The 19,404-nt window shown below is 35.5% G+C and overlaps 1 protein-coding gene across 1 annotated transcript; it reads left to right on the forward strand.

Annotated features, from left to right (window-relative positions):
• The first annotated feature begins 11,671 nt into the window (after positions 1-11,671).
• Positions 11,672-18,931, forward strand: LOC145036511 (phosphoglucomutase, putative / glucose phosphomutase). The gene is made up of 7 exons (XM_078984970.1): positions 11,672-12,321; positions 12,414-12,677; positions 17,046-17,562; positions 17,632-17,831; positions 17,922-18,034; positions 18,407-18,547; positions 18,626-18,931. Exons 1-7 carry the CDS (start codon positions 11,791-11,793, stop codon positions 18,705-18,707), a joined length of 1,848 nt encoding a protein of 615 aa, XP_078841096.1. The 5' UTR covers positions 11,672-11,790; the 3' UTR covers positions 18,708-18,931.
• Positions 18,932-19,404: the final 473 nt, after the last annotated feature.

Genomic DNA, 19,404 nt, shown 5'->3' on the forward strand with positions numbered 1-19,404 from the left:
ATGGTGCTTTGGCTATCGGAGCCGCACCAGGAACTAGATCGATCCTGAACTCAACCTGTCTCTCTGGAGGTATCCCCGGAAAATCCTCGGGAAATACATCCGGGTAATCACGAACAACAGGAACATCATCAATTGCCGTCTTGCCCTTCTCCCGGGCATCCAAGACGTAAGCTACAAAACCGGCGCAACCCTGCTGAACATAGCGCCTTGCCCTCGCGGCGGAACAAAAGATCGGTCCTCGCTGGGGCCTCTCGCCCTGAATCACTATCTCTCCCCCACTGGGAGCGCGAACCCTCACTAGCTGTAGCTCACAATCAATCACCGCCCCATTGGGGCTCAGCCAATCCATGCCCACAATAACTTTATTCCCACGCAGGGGAATAGGAACCAGGTCCACTGAAAACTGCTCATCAAATATCTGAAGGGAACACCCTCTATGTACTCTGCCGACCCTCATGGTCCTATCATCTGCTATCTCAACCTCTAGTGGGCAATCCAGCTCCTCGGGAGCTCTGCTAAGTCTCTTGCTAAGCGCAAGCGATACAAATGATCGGGTAGCCCCCGAATCGAACAATACCAAAGCAGGGATGCCGTTCACCGAGAACGACCCTAAATAAAACATATCATCAAGTAATATTCAAGCAATATAATAACAAAAGATGAAGGAAAGATTCATACCCGTCACCACATCAGGAGTCGCTCGCGCCTCCTCTGCTGTCATCTAAAATGCCCTACTCTTCGCCACTGGCGCATCAGCTCGGCCCTGCCGGCCATCCGTAATCCTCAAGGTGGCAGGGGCAGGTGCAACCACCTTCCCTGCTGCAGCTAAACTGGGACACTGGGACCTTTTGTGTCCCCTCTGATTGCACTGAAAGCAAATCAGATCTGATGCTGTAACCGTAGTGGCAGGGGTCGTACAATCCCTACTCAAATGCCCAGTCCGACCGCACTTGTAGCAGCCGGAACTCCCTGCCTTGCACGCCCCCTCGTGCAACCTCCCACACTTGCCACACCGACCGTGGCTCTGCTGACCCCTGGACCTGTGATCTGAAACCTTGGGCTTTTTGCCCATACTGCCTGAACCCGAAACTGCCTCCGGTTTCCTCTTCTTCTCCATCTCGAGATCAATCTCCCTCTCTCTGGCTCTAGCAATCATGCCGTCCAGCGTTTTACAACTGGACCGGCTCACAAACATGCGAATGTCACTCCGCAGCATCTCATGATAACGGGCCTTCTTCATCTCCTCATCGGCTGCATACTGAGGAACAAGAAGGGCCCTCTCCCTGAACTTGGCGGTGATCTCCGCCACTGTCTCGGTAGTCTGGGTAAGATCCTGGAACTCCCTGGCTAGCTGCTGCACCTCAATGACCGGTGCAAACTCCGCCCTGAACCTGGTAGAGAAATCAGTCCAGGTCATAGCATCCAACGCCGCATCATCCCCGATGGCGTGTCCAACCTCCTCCCACCAATCCCGTCCCCTGTCCTTCAGAAGACAGGACGCCAATCTGACCTTGTCCCCCACGGGACATCTGCTAGTGCGGAATGCGTTGGCCACATCCGCCAACCACCTGGTACTCGCTATGGGGTCGCGCGCCCCATGATATTCTGGAGCTCCGCACGCCCTGAACTCCCTGAATGTAAGTGTGCGTGACCCCATCACGGCCGCCATCTCAGCACGGAAAGTACTCAATCTCTCATCCATCAGCTCTAAAATACCCTCCTTGATCGAACCGAAGATCACAGGAGTCTGCTCTAGTATGATGCGGGTAACCTCAGAAGAAAGGAACTCCCTAGTCTGCTCATCCATCTGCCCGGCCTCCGGGCCTGATCCCGATCCTGATCCCCCTCCGACATCTGAACTGCCGGCTGCTGGCCTCGGATGCAAAACTACCATTCTGAAACATATCATAACAATATCAGAACACTGAAATATCTCAAGGGATCATGATACTACTACTAGCTTCCTGGTCTTGTCTTGGCCTTCCTTAATTCGAGTACGGATCCTCTGCTTTCAGTAGTATGGGCCCCTACTACCTTCCACCTCTATCCGTACTTTCCTCAAGAACCGCCTTGACTCCACCAAGTCACTTCTACTACTGCCATTCTCTGATACTCTCATCCTAGGCTTGCCCTAGGGAAACTTCAAGCTCGACACAACTGGTCCTCAGCTGCTGAAGGTTTCCTCACAACGCCAATTAGCCATTACCTAAACACCATCACATGTGATGAGGATCAGATAATCCTTCGAGTAAAAGACCCGTCCCTATAACGGTTGGACTCAAACAAGAGCTGCGCAATAGGGCCAGTTCCAGTACTCTGAGATTATTCAATCCTAGTCACATGTGGTGTGACGTGTTCACCTAATGGCTAACTCCCATCACTCGGAACCCCACTAAGCACAAAGCAAGCAGCATTCGGACACGGAAAACAGACTCAAGCAAACTATTCTCATAACAAGAAACTGCACTAGCATAAGATGCTAAGCTCGTACTATCAGGCATAACCTAACCAGGCTATCCTACTACTGTCTACTCAATTCTAGCATGCAATACTCATAAAGTTGTAACACATAAACAGGCACATAAGGCATTCTCCTAGATCCTTAGCCCTATACTAGCATGCTGTTCTACTGAAACTGAAACTGAACAAATAATTTGTATGGGTAATTTGGGAGTACTTACTTGAGCTCGGCTGACCGCATGCACACACCTCTATCTTGTTAAAGCAATTCTTTCTTTCTAAGTGTTTTCAAAATTCTGTTTGTAAAACATTTTTATTTTATTAAAATCTTTTATTTCCCTTAGTTTGAGTTCAGATACACCCGAAAGTGTATCCGAATCCCTCAAACCAGGGCTCTGATACCAACTTGAAACGACCCAAAAATTGTTGTTTTTAATATAATCAAAACTGTCATCAGAGTATCATATAATAAAACCATGCGTGATGTATTCCAAAACATGATAAAATACTGTGCGGAAAGCTGTATCATACTACATCAAATCAAACAACTAAATCAATCCCAGGCTAAAGCTGAGGCGGTAGTGTGTGCGATGCCGTCATCCCGAGCTCTTCCCTTTGCTTGCGGAAGTACCTGAAACCAAAACTGAAACTGTAAGCACGAAGCTTAGTGAGCTCCCCCAAACTACCACATACCATACAATAACATATAAACACATATTGGGCCTTGCCCACTGCATCGGGCCGAAGCCCGGAAACTGCATCGGACCGAAGTCCCGAACTGACTGGGACCTTGTCCCCTGCATCGGACCGAAGTCCGGAACTACTGCATCGGACCGAAGTCCGGAACTGAATGCATCGTACCGAAGTTCGGAACTGACTGCATCGGACCGAAGTTCGGAACTAACTGGGACCTTGTCCCCTGCATCGGACCGAGGTCCGGAACTACTGCATCGGACCGAAGTCCGGAACTGACTGCATCGGACCGAAGTCTGGAACTGTCCGACTGAACATGGCATGGCATAACACATCAACTCGCATAACACATATACGCCATGCTACATCGGGTCGTGGCCCGGAACACATAATACTTAACACATAAAACATAGCACACAAATCCTGTTCGAACCACGAAGGCATCGAACATACTAACTGCTGCATCGGACCTAAATCCGGGAACTACTGCTAACTGTACGGGCCGGCATTGTGGCCTTAGACCCGTTCCTATTGGAAGGAAACTCACCTCGTAAGCTGGCTGCTGAGTGTGTGACTCGGAAAGCTAGCGGCGGCTGCTCCTGAATCTCCTCGGCTACAAGTCCATAAACACACTCAATCAAATACTAAACACTGCACTTGGGGTAAAATGACTCTTTTACCCTTGGTCAAAGTCAACTCTCTTTTGGGCTGACTCGCCGAGTTGGCCACCCAACTCGCCGAGTCCTACTCTCACTTTTCACTTCTGCTCACTGCTACTCGTCGAGTCTGGCATCGACTCGACGAGTACCCACTTGATCCAAGAACTCAGACAATCTTCATCCGACTCGCCGAGTCGTATGAACAGACTCGACGAGTTGTTCTTGATCCCAAGAAGATTGCCTTGGACTCGCCGAGTTGTATGAACAAACTCGTCGAGTCCCTCCATCACTGAGTCCACTCTCAACTCGCTGAGTCCACTCTCTAACTCACCTCGCACACTCGACACTGATAAAACTGAAGGACTCGGGACTCGCGACCCGACTCGTCGAGTCGTTCTTCCGACTCGCCGAGTCGCCGCCATGCAACTGATTTCTACTTGATTTTGTTTGAATCCAATGCATACAATTGATAGATCTGAGTCCAATAAGCTGTTTTACCACGTAAAGTTTCCAACTTTACGTGCACAACCTCATGAATAAGGGAAACAAGGCTAAAAGATGCATAAAATGGGTAGATCTATGGCTAACATGCAATATAACCCCAAAAAGACAGTAGATCTGGGCTCTACAACACCCCAACATTCAGATCCATAGATATATCGACTTAATAAGACGTTCATGCAAGTGTAAGGCTTGGAACAAGCATCAACTAGCTCTTAGGAGAGCTCTAATGGAAGTTTAAAGCATATAATAAGATGGAACTCCGAAAATACCTCTATTAGCTCTGATTTGGCCTTGGATCTTTGCACTACAACACTTCTCCTTGCTTCTTCCTTCTTTTCCTTCTTCACACCTTCACAAAATGGCACCAAAACACATATAAGCTCATCAATGGAGGTTTGGGACTCTAACACTGTGTTCTCAGGGTGAGGGAGGCGAGAATGGGGGCTATAAGGTGGTATAAATAGTGGGCAACCCGGGAAAATTTAGGGTTTCACCCAGACAGGTGGACTCGCCGAGTCCATAATATGGACTCGCCGAGTCCATAATATGGACTCGTCGAGTCGCCGGCTCACGCGTGCCCTCAGACGCGACCCGACTCGGCGAGTCAGGCTAGAACTCGCCGAGTCCCTCTAGGAAAACTCACTATAATTACCAATAAATCAACATACTGGGAACGGGTCGTTACAACCTCAGCGACAACAATCCTGTGGATCTCATCATCATTGGCACTTGGCCTCTCGAGGTTACTGGAGCCTCAACCTCAGATAACCACCATACTAAAACACACAAGAAAAACCATCAGAAAGCAGGCTAAAGCGTATACAAATCACCCACACACTCGTACAAGTTCCTTAATATTCCTTCTTGAGCTACGTACAGATTCGGTGCTTTCGGTAGTATGGGCCCAATACTACCTTCTACAACGACCCGTATTTGTCTCAAGTTGTCCTCTCGAGAATTTAAATCACAAGGAGTCTTTTTCCTCAGATCAGCTATAGACTTGCCCTGCTGGTTCCTTAGAACCACGACTAAGCATCTAGACACTAACTCCATACTGCTCCCCATCACGTATCCACCTCACAAGATCTTCGTTGTCCTCGCCATTTGCTTCGCGCATGCCAGTTGTACATAATATGAGACTCGATAGACATTCAAATAAATGACTCTACCTAAAATCCACACCAAAACAAGGAACAGGAAGAAAGGCTAAATCAAGCATTCTAAGATGATAAAATCCTAACTATGTACAATTATATAGCATACGCTAAGAAATTTACAATAACATATTCAATCTCATAAGAATGAACTCCTAGGCTAAAGGCATCACAAATCAGGCTACACTATCACACCATTCATGTAGGATCCTTATCCTACCACTAGCTAGCATCCAGTTCTACCCGTCTCATAAAATATTAGCTCTACACTACTCATATTATAAATTGAGGTACTTTCGGAAACTACCGCTCAAGATCTAGTTGATTGCGCACACTGCTTCACTAGGGTTTCCTCCTATAAAAGTCTTCATTTCTTTGATAATTTTTTATAAAAATCATCAGATCCTTAGTTTTAGTTTGGAATTACCTTGAGGTTCATCCAAATCCCTAAAACCAAGGCTCTGATACCAAATTCTAACAACTCAAATTTTAAACCAAAATTTTTCATTTTTAATTTACCAAAATAAAGTTTCACAAACCAAGTCATAAAAAACATAAGTGTCTAAACAAACATCATCACAAAATATCAGAGTATCTCAAACTGTCCCAATAACAAATCTCCCAACGAGTGTGTACAATCAGACCTTCGCTTTCCTGTGGTCCTCAGAAGTACCTGAAACACATAAATCAAAAACTGTAAGCATGAAGCTTAGTGAGTTACCCAGAATACCACCTACAACACATCATAAATTAAACAACTATGGGTTTTCAGCAACCCTGGTGACTATTAGCAGTCCCAGTGGGCAACAGCACGCCCTATGGGTTATCAGCAACCTTGAAGACTATCCGCAGTCTCAGTCACACATACACAATCTAATGTAAGATATCAGTTAGACCTTACTGGTCACCACAAATACAGTTATTCTACCAAAAAGGTAAGCATAAGTGAGGAAACTAACCTCATACTAATGACAACTAAATCTCTCACTCGAACTGCCAAAACTAGACTCCGCCTAATCAACATAATAACCAACAGTAATTAATAATTAAGGTCCATAACTCAACTCGTGATTCCGAATCCCACTACTAAGTAGCTTAAGGGCAACTTCGCATGGTCTAAAACCCTAAATCTTGACCAAAGGTCAAAAGTCAACGAAAGTCGAATGCCCAACATGTATGCTACGTATACTCTTTCTTACACGAAGTGTACTACTCAGTCAACGGCTAATCAGGGATAGGACTGGCTACATGGGGTGTAGCCAGGAGTATGCCCAATGTACTCTGCCTGATCCAACTTCATCAACTTTCATTTCGTAATCCGTTAAGACACCTATACTAATTTTCAGATCTGACCATCCTAGGGTGTCTTAACCCATAAATTCATCGACTTAAGCCTTTGCATGGCTAGAAAGGACCCAATGCGAAAAACTTTAACTTCCATTACACTCTAAGTCACTTTACTCGCGCATGGGCCAAAGAAAATGATCAAGCAACCATTTTTATGGATCAAAAAGGCCTAACTTCTTCGTTATTAGTCGGATTTCAGCGTTCGTTACATTTATAGAATACTTCTTACATATACTATAATTTTTGTTAAGATTATTTGTCCCTCAAATCTAAAGGTGTTACAGTATATATATATATATATATATATATATATATATATATATATATATATATATATATATATATATATATATATATATTTCATGTGTTATTAAATGTGAAATATTAATATTCAAAGATTATTTTGTTAAAATAGTTTAAAGCACTAAACTTTTTTAAATATAAAACTAAATTGCCATGTCAACTTAACTAAAAATCCAAACTAATTTTTTATAATAACTGATTTTTTTTCAAATAAATGGTTTTTAAATCATAGATATTAACAATAATAATAGTTAAAAATTACATAGCCTTATAAATTTCATTTTGTCACCTTACAAAAAATCAAACAATTAGTTTCGAAATTAGTTAATCATAATGTTAAAAGTAACATAATTAAGAATTATCTTTAATTTTATTCATAGATCAGCTACGAGAAGTTGAGTATCGACTATTAAATAATATAATTTAGGGATAATGACTTGAAAGGGTAATGAATTTTCGATTTTTATCACATTTAGTCATTAATTTTTTTTCGTTATCTATTTGCCATTGAACTATTGAAACTGTTCACATTTTATGTTTATGACCGGCTGTTGCCGGTCATAAGGGTAAAATGTGAACAGTTTCAATAATTCAATGGCAAATAGATAACGAAAAAAAAAAAGTTTAGTTACTAAATATGAACAAAATCGAAAGTTCGTTTCCCTCTAAGAAGTTCAATGACTAAATGTGAACAAACTTCCTCTTGTATTATGTTTTAACAAATTATTTATTTTTGTTAATTTGTAGCAACATTTATTGATGAAGAAATCTATGAAATAAAAAAAAAAACAAACAAAACCCTGAAAAATATTTTAAAAAAAAACAAAAAACCAAAACCGAAATAAAAAACCAATGGTTTGACATTTTCAAAATAAAAAATCAAAATTTCAATATGATTTTGGTTTTACAAAAAAATGAACCATTCTCACTGATGTGAATTATGACCATTGGATGGACATGCGAAATTTGTGACATCCCATGAATATGTAGTTACAACATCGTCTGAACTTGTAATTCATAGTAAGGGGTTAGAGTATCATCGCATGAATACGTAGTTACAACATCGTCTGAACTCGTAATTCATCACCTACAGGTTGTGGGTCTGCTGGTGTTTCCACTAGGTTGTCTAGAATAGTCCGTGGTCGCCATCTATATACTCTGGTAGATGATTACATCGCCACATTGATGGTTAAGGTTATGATATCTCTTTTCATCTTATATCACATATTCATCATCATCTATTTACCTAATTATTATCACCTTTCTATCATCACCTATATCTCTCATCATTTTATTTCATCACACATAAACTATTTCATCTACCCATGTTTCATCTGTAACATATTTGTAGATATAAAATAAATATACCGTTTAAATCTTTTAAAACATGTATAAAATCGTTCATCCAGCATAAACAACAAGTATTCAAATAATATGTACACATAGCACGTAATTTATATAAAATACTCATATCTATGTATAAGATGAAAGTAGCTATATAGGGTTTTTGCCGACAGCGCGGACTCGTCGAGTCGCTTCACCGACTTGTCGAGTCCATTCATTAATCCGAGTCATCAGTCGCGACCTTACTCGACGAGTTGAGGCGTCAACTCGTCGAGTCTCTCTTCTTAACTCAAAAGAAAAATACTTAAATTATGATACCTAAAAATCCGGATGTTACATTTTGTTTTTTTTATTTCATAGATTTATTCATCAACAAATGTTGATACAATTAAACAAAAATAAATAATTTTGCTAAAACATAATACAATAGAAAGTTTGTTCACATTTAGTCATTGAACTTTTTAGAGGGAAACAAACTTTCGATTTTGTTCATATCTAGTCACTAAACTTTTTTTTGTTATCTATTTGTCACTAAACTACTGAAATTGTTCACATTTTACCCTTATGACCGATAATAGCCGGTCATAAGGGTAAAATGTGAACAGTTTCAGTAGTTCAATGGCAAATAGATAACGAAAAAAAGTTTAGTGACTAAATGTGACAAAAGTCGAAAATTCGTTACCCTTTCAAGTCATTATCCCTATAATTTAAATAGTGTTATAACATTGTTCAAATCATTACAACTTTACATAACAAATTAGTATAATAAAATATTATTTCATTGTTAATATTAATAACATAATTACTATGCACAATGCGTCTTCATATTTAATATATATATATATATATATATATATATATATATATATATATATATATATATATATATATATATATATTAGTTTCCATGTGTTATTAAATATGAAATAATTTAAAAATTATTTTTTAAAATAGTTTAAAAAGTTTAACTTTCCTATATGTAAAACTAAATCGACAAGTTGAATAAATAAAAATAAAAACCTACTTTTTTATAATTATTTATTTTCAAATAAATAGTTTTTTAAATCGTAACCATTAACAATAATAATAGTTTAAAATAATATAACTTTATAAATTACATTACGTTATCTTACATAAAAATTAAATACATAATTTATAAATTAGTTAATTATAACCACAAAAGTAATTGAAATCAAGAACCATATTTAATTTTATTAATATATGAGCTCTCTATAACAGCTATTAAATGATATTATTTTGAAAGATGTTATAAAATTTTCAAAATCAAAAATTATATTTAATTTAGACAAAACTGTAAATTTAGTTCCTATGGTATTCAAAAAACTTTGGATTGGGTCCAAAAACTTTCTCATTTGCATGGAAGGTCCAAAATCAAAACATTTCCGTGATTTTGGTCCAAAATAATTTGAAAAGAGGATTATGCCCTTTTATTTTCTTTTTTGTATTTTTTATAATTATTTTAATATATTCTAATTAAAAAATAAAGAAAAAAGGGAAAAAATATCCCACACCCTACCCACAGTCTCTCTCTCTCTCTTTTCTCTCTCTCTCTCTCTCTCTCTCTTTCTCTCTCTCTCTCTCTCTCCACAAAACCCATCTTCATCATTCTGATTTTCAGAAGAAAAAAAAAACACGGAATATCACCACTACCATCTGATGAAGGTTTAAACCAGATTGATACACTCTCTCACTTTCTCTCTCTTCCTTATTCATACACATACATATAAGGCTGAACAAGATGAATATATGGGAACTAGATGAAGATGAAGAGATCATGGGAAATATAAAGATGAAGATATTGTGTTCATCTCATAGCTAATACACAAATACCAGAATTCAGGGGAAAGAAATAGATTTCTTGCCTTCAAACATGAACAGACGTATACACTCTAGAAATTGATATTTTGCCTTTATATCTCATTTCGTCTTCAGATCTCGGTTGTGGAGATGGATTTTGATTAGGGTTAGACATAGATTTGAAGACATCATCGTTTGAAACTCTAACATTCTTCGAAATGGCGGCAGCGATTGATTGCAAGTGTTTTCAGCGATTGATTCTTAATCCAGATCTTGAATGAAAACCATTATCAACAGCTTGAAGCATAAATGCAAACGAGAAGGGCAGCAGCATCAGGTTTCGACTGAGGATCTGAAGATCTTTCTGGTGAAGACGGACACCCTTTCATCCCTTTCTCCCTCTATTAAAATCGAAGACCTAACTTTACACCTCTTCAGTATATGCTTAAATCGAGAAGATTATTCAAAATGTTGATTATCTTAAGAAATCAACAACCCTTTCATTCATCCATTCATACAAGATCTGGAGAGAGAGAGAGAGAGAGAGAGAGAGAGAGAGAGAGAGAGAGAGAGAGAAAGTATCGGTAGGGGTGGGGGTGGGCCCAATTCTTTATTTTTAATTTTTGATTAATAAGTTATGAAAGAAAATATAAAAAAATACAAAAAAGAAAATAAAAAATGATATAATCATCTTTTCAAGTTTTTTTGGACCAAAATCAAAGAAATGTTTTGATTTTGGACCTTCCATGCAACCCCGAAAGTTTTTTGAACCACATTCAAAAAATTTTGAATACCACAAGTACTAAATTTGAGTTTTGTCTTTAATTTATCACCTGGTAATTATTTCGTTAACTTATAAAAAAAAACGTTTTTTTTTCTTGGTTTGTCTTATTATTATTATTATTATTATTATTATTATTATTTATTATTTATGTGCTCTAAAAATATAAGGTAGGTTGGCCCCACCCTGTCAATTCGTTTGCGTCTTGCTTCCGTCTAGAATTGTAGCCACATAAAGTCATAAACATGCATTTTGCTTCGTTATTTTGTTTTATATTATTTTATTATTGTTTTTAATCCGTTTCAGTTTTAAATTATTTTAATCTTTTATAAAAATCATACATGGCTTACTTCACATAGATTTACAAAAACATAATAAGGTAGTTTGACAAATACTCCATTGTCGACACCAAGTTAGTTTGGGCCGATGTATTATTAGTTTTTTCACGGTTTCTAGACAAGGAACTCACGTAATCGTTAATTTCTCTACACTACTACCTTATACAGATAAGGAAATTACCAAAAAGCCCTTGAAAAATTGGAATTTTGTTAAGAGATATTTTTCTTGTCGTAATAAGGATATTGCACAATGAGGTTATGGTGTACATTGAGTTACAACGGAAATAATCTTATCTTCCCTTATTTCTTGATTGGTGTAAACTTCATCTCTTCCAAATCTTGAAACCTTGCAACCCTAGCATTTTTTTTCTTCACAAAAACAAAATACAATGTCATACACATTACCCCCCTCAACTTCTCTAAATAACATTACCCCCATTAATCACAACTTTCCCTCTTCATCTACACTCAAAACCCTCACTTTTCCATTCTCCATCCCTCCAAAACTAACCCTAACTTCCACCAAATCTTCAACCACTACAAACTATAATGACCTCGGGTTGGACGAGGAAATGGGTCGGATCAAACGACTTCAAAACGGGTCGGATGTTCGTGGTGTGGCTGTGGAAGGAGAAGTTGGTCGTCAGGTTGACCTTACACCACCCGCAGTGGAAGCCATTGCAGAGAGTTTTGGAGAGTGGGTGATTAATGGATTGGTGAAGGAGAAAGGAAGACCAGTGGAGGACATTCGGGTTTCTCTCGGGCGAGACCCACGAATATCGGGTGGGTTATTGAGTGTTGCCATATTTTCAGGTCTGGGTCGGGCTGGTTGTATGACGTATGACATGGGACTTGCAACTACACCAGCTTGTTTCATGAGCACAATGTTGCCACCATTTTTATACGATGCTTCCATAATGGTTATAATGTTCATATATGTTTTCTTTTATTCGTTCTAAAGTTTGTATTTTTGTCATGTTTTCTTGAAATGAAATTTGTGTTTTTGATGTAGATGACAGCGTCTCACTTGCCATACACACGGAATGGTCTAAAATTCTTTACGAAGAAAGGAGGGTTAACGTCGGTTGAGGTGGAAGAAATATGCGATAAAGCAGCGTTTAAATATGCGAATAGGGTGACAAAAGTGTCGACGTTGCTTAGAACGACACCTACACGAGTGGATTTCATGAGTGTTTATGCAAAACATCTTCGAGATATCATCAAGGAGCGAGTAAACCATCCGCAACACTACGACACTCCTCTTGAAGGCTTTCAGGTGAGCTGGTTTTCGATGTAAGAGTATAATTAACTATCAAAGTTAATTATATAATTTTAACTTAAAACAACTGATTTATTTTGTAAAATATCTAGTCACAAGAAACGTTTCTGTTTATAATATCATAAATCATGAATCAAAAACTTTTTTTAGCATCTCCAACCCAACATCAAAGTACATACACTATTTTTATAACTTTTAAAAAAAAAAAAAAATTATTGTTAATATTTGATATTCTTTTGAAACATACTTTGTCCTTCAAGTTTTCTGTTTACAATTTGATCTACGTATATATTTTCAGTTTATTACGTTATTTAACTATTTAATAATATTTGAACTCTAATATATGTTATTTCTAATATTATTGTGTATAGTTTAACTCGGGTATTTTATTTGTTTGTTAACTTTAATTAAATATAAAATTTGAGGCTAAACTGCATATATGTTATTCCTATCACATGTCTTACAACAATAAGGTAATTTCAAATACTCTACCACCACTATAATTTTTACTTAGAAAATGGTGTTTTTCTGTACTCATCACCTTTTTATTTTTATTTTTTAATAAAAAATAATCAATTTTAATTTTACTAAATAAAAATAAACAGAAAATTAATTTACCAAAACAAAAAGAAAATCAACATCAAAATAAATAAAACTCTAAAATATGGATTCGTAGAGTGTAAAATGGATTCAGAGTGAAATATGGGTCCACCCTTGGATTAGTTTGACTCATGGATTCGTAATATAGATTCATATTTGACCACATATTTGTGATATGGAATATGGATCCAGAGGATGTGAAATATATTATCTCACATTCTTACTCGTAACAATCCCCTTCAACATGAGATCAACGACGCCACACTTTATTTTCTCATTTCCTTCTCGCAAAATGATATGATCTGTTCATCTAAGAATTGACATATTTGTCTAAAACCATTTAGTTACAATTTAATCTAGTCCGGGATCGAGAAAATTGAGAACTTCATCTTAACATAACATTAATGTATTCCTTCAAGATAACTTTTATGCATCCACCTTATTTAGAAACTTCAAAATATAAAAGAGAATAACATAATTACATATGTTATATACAAATAGTTTATTTAATTATAGTTGTATAATATAGTTTATAAGGTTTTTGTAAAATATATGCAAGTCAAATCTATAAAAAGCTAAAAGCCTAAAACATATGATGATATCATTTATAATGCATCTAAGTTAGAAAAAAAAATTATATAATTAAAATATTTTCTATGTTAAAAACGTAATGGAACGGAAATGAGCAAGGTATGTACGAAAATTACACCATTTTGTTGCAAAAGGATATTGCAACAATTTAGATATTGTCAAATCTTGCAGATCATCGACATCGATTTCTTTTCGACAACCAATAGGGGATCCTAAATGTAGAACAATTAATTTTGAAAAAATAATATTACTAATATCATAGCAAAATAAGTAATATGATTAATATCGAGGGCCGATTCTAATAGTTTAGATATCCTCAAATGCTCTGGGCTAGTAAGAAAATAAAAAGTCTTTATCGTCATTATAAGTTTTTTATTTTTAAATAAATATATATACAGTATAACATAATAATAAAAAATCGGCCTCTAAAAAAATTGAGCATTATCCCACTATCTACTTTGTCCCTCCTCCATTAATAAGTAAATTGAGGTTTTTAAAATTCATTGACCTCCTACGAACTTTCTTAATAGGCTAAGTAAAGACAAAGCACCTAGATGTCAACTGAGTTCAACTAGTTAACCACTTACTCATAAACTACAGTCGAGATGTTTACAACATCTCAAATCTAAAGTTGTTGGTTGTTTTAACAAAATTATTTTTGCTAATATGACGTATACTTGTGACACATTGTCTTTGATAATTTTTATACCAAAATAACTTATACATTAATTTTTTTAAAAGTTTCTATCATTTTATTTTGATATTGAAGCACAAGTTTATTTGAGTAACTTAAAAATGTTATATGGGTGAAAACTCATTTTAAGTTATGTTCGAAAGCATGTTCGAAACTATAGCTGACTATTAAGTTAACTTATTTTTTGAATTTCTTTTTTAAATTGTCATGTTTAGAAAGATAAAAAATAGCTTAAAAGTTATTTTTTTAAAATACTATTTTGACAAGCTTTTCAAGAGTTTTTTTTTTTTTTCAAATATATCTTTAATTAATTATAAAAATCATATTTTTTTAAATATCTTTTTATATCATTTTATAACTTTTAATTAGATTATCAGTTACTTTTTACCAAAAACACATTTTTAATAACTGACTTATAAGCTATCAGCTAGTACATCAATCACGGTCTTTATATAAAAGTTAATAACAATTTATTTTTTAAAATTGGCAACGTTAACAATAAGTTCCATCAATTTTTCACAATACCCCACTTATGTGAAATGTCGGTATGAGGTGTAGTTCCTATTTAGATAGTTCCCCTACTTTTTAGTAAAACTAAACCTGTTAGTTTAAAATTTTGCATTATTTATCTTTATGCATATTACGATTTTTTATAAAATATGGAGTGTACGCAATAGCACAAATGGCCATAGGCATAAGGACCAGGTGGGTACTATTATGTTATACATCATCAGTCATTCAATCCACATCATCAATCATTCAGTCGTAAAACATAAATAATGGGCCTTTAAAGGATACACATGCATCAATGCATGGATGATGATGGGCCCAAAAGACGAGTGTTTACAATTTTTAGATTTTCTGAAATTCAGAACTAATAAATTTATTGTAGTGAGCATTGAATTTACTTAGTTTGTTCTAGTAATTTAAAGAAAACGTAAATATAGTATCACATGACTTTTAAAAAGATACTAATTTGAAAAGTATAAAATCGAAATTATATTAATTTCCTCCAAGTTAAATGAAGTTTAACTAATTTTATCCAAAGCTACTAACGTCTAAAGTTAGTATATTTTTTTTTTTTATTGGTTGGGAAAATGAAAAAAATGGTAAGTCTTACTACAAGAATGGCCCACACCCGTTCAAGAGTCCATGGTATATTGCAGAATATTAAAATAATTTAGAAGTGTTTGTGCTTGGTTTTAACAGCAAAAGTTTTTTATTACACACCTTAACTGTCACACTCATATCACAGTGTTGTTGGTTTCGAAGATATAGTATATGGCATATAAACTTCTTGGTTTAATGTTTTGAGACCAATATTTTATTTTATAAATTAGAGCACATATCACAGTGTTGTTGGTTTAGAGCACATAAACTAATTTATTTTGAGCTTATTGTCTTAGATATTCGGTTTTTTAAGATTTATTAGGATTTTTTGTTTTTATAAATTATGTTTTTTTACATATTCGTTTTCATGTATTCAAAATTGTAATTTTCGTATTCGTTTTTCCAGAAAGACAAAGATGTAGTAAATCTAAAAAAAATCTTGAAATAAATTGTACATAAAAGTTGTAAAACACACAATTTTAAAAATAATTAAATATCTAAGAGACTCTTTCAGGACAACTTCCATGGTTGCTTTATAGACATTTTGGAATAGTTCCTTAGCCAAATTTATTTGTAAACCCGTTTTTAGTTATATAACTAAACTAATTATGATATTCATATATTATATGAGTTAATTTAAAAAACTAAAGTTAAATATAAAAGTCAAATTATTTGAAAACTTTGAATTTATAAGAAAATAAGAAAAATAATGAATTATTTTTTTTTTTTATAATGAAAGCGTTTTTTGTATCTTTTAAGATAAAAAAATAATTTAAATAAAGAAAAAAAACTAATAAGCTTTAATTTTAAAAATTTTGAAATTAAATGGTAAATTTATTAATAAAATTGATATCCATTTATTACTATATTTATTGTAACTATTACATTAAAATATTATATGAAATTTAATAAAATAGGAAAACTCATAAAAAAGCATGTATACAAAATTAATTCAAAATAATTACAAAATAACATTTGACAAATTGAATGAGAAAAAAAAAACATTTATTTATCTCTTTATTAGAGATAAGGATATTATTTTATTGCTTTTTCACAATCATTATTTTAACTTATCTTCTGGTTTTTACAAAAACCTTATTAATAGCTTAGCTTTTCACTCAGCCTAATTTTCTAATTAAAAATTACATAAGTTTTTAGATCCTATTTAAGTAAGATCGTAAAAAAGATTGAATTTTTAGATATGATATACCTAGTTATTTATTTTGCATATCATATCAAAAAACTTTAGTATATAATTACCCTCTAAATATCTTGACTAGTAAACCAAATGAAAACAACGCAAACATGCATTTGTATTTACTTTGTTTATCATTACATATATGCTAAAACAAATTTTTAGTTAACCACAGATCATAGTAAATGCTGGAAATGGATCGGGAGGATTCTTTACCTACCAAGTATTAGACAAGTTAGGTGCCGACACATTTGGCTCATTAAACCTTAAACCCGACGGCATGTTTCCTAACCACATCCCAAATCCCGAGGACAAGGTTGCAATGGCAGTAACAAGAACCGCTGTGCTAGAAAACACTGCGGATCTTGGCATCGTTTTTGATACAGATGTTGACCGGAGTGGTGTTGTTGACAAAGATGGAAACCCCATTAATGGTGACAAGTTAATTGCACTTATGGCTTCCATTGTCTTAAAGGAGCATCCTGGTTCCACCATTGTTACTGACGCTCGAACCAGTTTGGGTTTGACTAAGTTCATCACTCATCGAGGTGGTCAACACTGTTTGTATCGTGTGGGTTATCGGAATGTTATTGATAAGGGTGTTCAGCTTAACGAAGATGGTATTGATACTCATCTTATGATGGAAACCTCTGGTCATGGAGCTCTTAAAGAAAATTACTTTCTTGATGATGGTTAGTTCTTTTAATTCGTTTTTTATTGTTTGATATTATGATTTCATGTATTGCGTTGTGTATATACAGGTGCATATATGGTGGTAAAGATCATTATAGAAATGGTGAGAATGAAACTAGAGGGTTCGGATGAAGGAATCGGAAGTTTGATAAAAGATCTTGAAGAACCATTAGAATCGGTAGAACTAAGAATGAACATCCTTTCTGAGTCTAAACGTGCGAAGGCTGAAGCCATTCTCATCATCGAGACCTTCAAATCGTATATAGAAGTACGTTCTTCAACAAAGATTCATAACTTAAAGTCTTAAACGTTTGTCGATGTATGATTATCAATTGATATATAAAAATGTAAACAACAGGAGGGGAGGCTAGTGGGATGGGAGCTCGATGCATGTGGAGATTGTTGGGTGAGTGATGGTTGCCTTGTTGATTCGAATGACAACCCTGCTCCCGTTGATGCTCAAATGTACAGGTATAAATGCACTCCTATATCACAAAATATGGCCACAATTTGTCACATTGGAGAGTACATTACGAGTCTTGTATTACATTTGACATTGATAATTGATTGGACTGGAATGATACTTATACCAATGAGACTTACGAGTCCTGTGCAAAAGACGTGACATCATAAAAAAATAGTTCTAAAAACATGTCTACCATCATCTAATTCAGTCTCGTCTAGTTATGTCTTGTCTATCCAGTCTAGTCCAAACATGTGTAATGTAACAAATATAACCTAAATGTGAATTAATTTGGTCTTTTTCATCTAAAAATACTACTCCCAGAATTTGAAACTCATATTGCATGTGTCCTTGATTTATTAACCTTGAAACATATTTAGGGCGAAGGTTTCAAGTGAAGAAGACGGGCAATATGGATGGATACACATTAGACAAAGTATTCATAATCCGAATATAGCGATCAATATGCAGTCGACAGTGCCTGGTGGTTGTTTATTGATGGCTCGAGTTTTCTTAGATAAGTATGTCTAGTATCTTTAAGTACTCAAATACCCTAATCTACACATATCACTAATTTTAGAAAGTTTTGTTCTTTTTAGGTTTCTCATTGCAAGTGGAATGGAGAGAGCTCTTGACTTCTCTCAGATCGAGAACTATATTAAAAGTGGAAACATTAGCTAGTTGGTTTCTAACTGTGATCGCGTGAAGCTAGAAAAACGCTTGATTTGTTATACGTACTGAAACTCAATAATTATTGAGAAAACGTTAGCATATAGAATTCAAAACAATGGCTATAGCTACACTCATTATCAGATCTTAGAGGACCACACCAAGAATAAAAAAAGGAAATAAAGTAGTCATATAATTACAATATGTCAATATTTATTGATACTATATTTTGTTCACCAACCATATTGTACCCTAGGAAAAGTTTCAGTAATTGCACCTTTCATCGATTCAACCCTCATCTTCTATGAAAGTAGTACAACCAGCTGCATTGCATTAAGTTCTCGCATACGTGAGTGTATGATTCGGGGAGAAATATTATCAATATGAGTTGGCTTAAATTGGTTTGAGCTCATGATACAGTCTTGCCAAGCCTTTTTGACCAGCTTGGGTACGTGGTTTCATGAGTCGGCTCACCTCGTTAACACTTTAAAAAATGGTCAACTCATTAGTACTCATGTGACCAATTTTGGAGCAAGGGCAGGTGATGTGGTACCTTTTGATTTATTTAGGGATGATCACTTAAAAATATGGCCAAAAGAGGAGGTGTCATGACCAAGTAACGACTCTTGCAAATTAATTTATTATAAAATAACTAATCATTTTGCAAAAAGTGATTTTATGAAATAATCTTAATTCATATTTCGATATA

The sequence above is a fragment of the Lactuca saligna genome, chromosome 3 (assembly GCF_052625555.1).
Source record: "Lactuca saligna cultivar CGN05327 chromosome 3, ASM5262555v1, whole genome shotgun sequence".
NCBI lineage: Eukaryota > Viridiplantae > Streptophyta > Magnoliopsida > Asterales > Asteraceae > Lactuca > Lactuca saligna.

Excerpts from the sequence above, each read along its gene's own strand:
- LOC145036511 (XM_078984970.1), top strand. The coding sequence starts at position 11,791 with ATGTCATACACATTACCCCCCTCAACTTCTCTAAATAACATTACCCCC. Across the intron at positions 17,832-17,921 it reads CCTTCAAATCGTATATAGAA|GAGGGGAGGCTAGTGGGATG; the intron begins GTACGTTCTTCA and ends TGTAAACAACAG. Across the intron at positions 18,548-18,625 it reads GCTCGAGTTTTCTTAGATAA|GTTTCTCATTGCAAGTGGAA; the intron begins GTATGTCTAGTA and ends TGTTCTTTTTAG.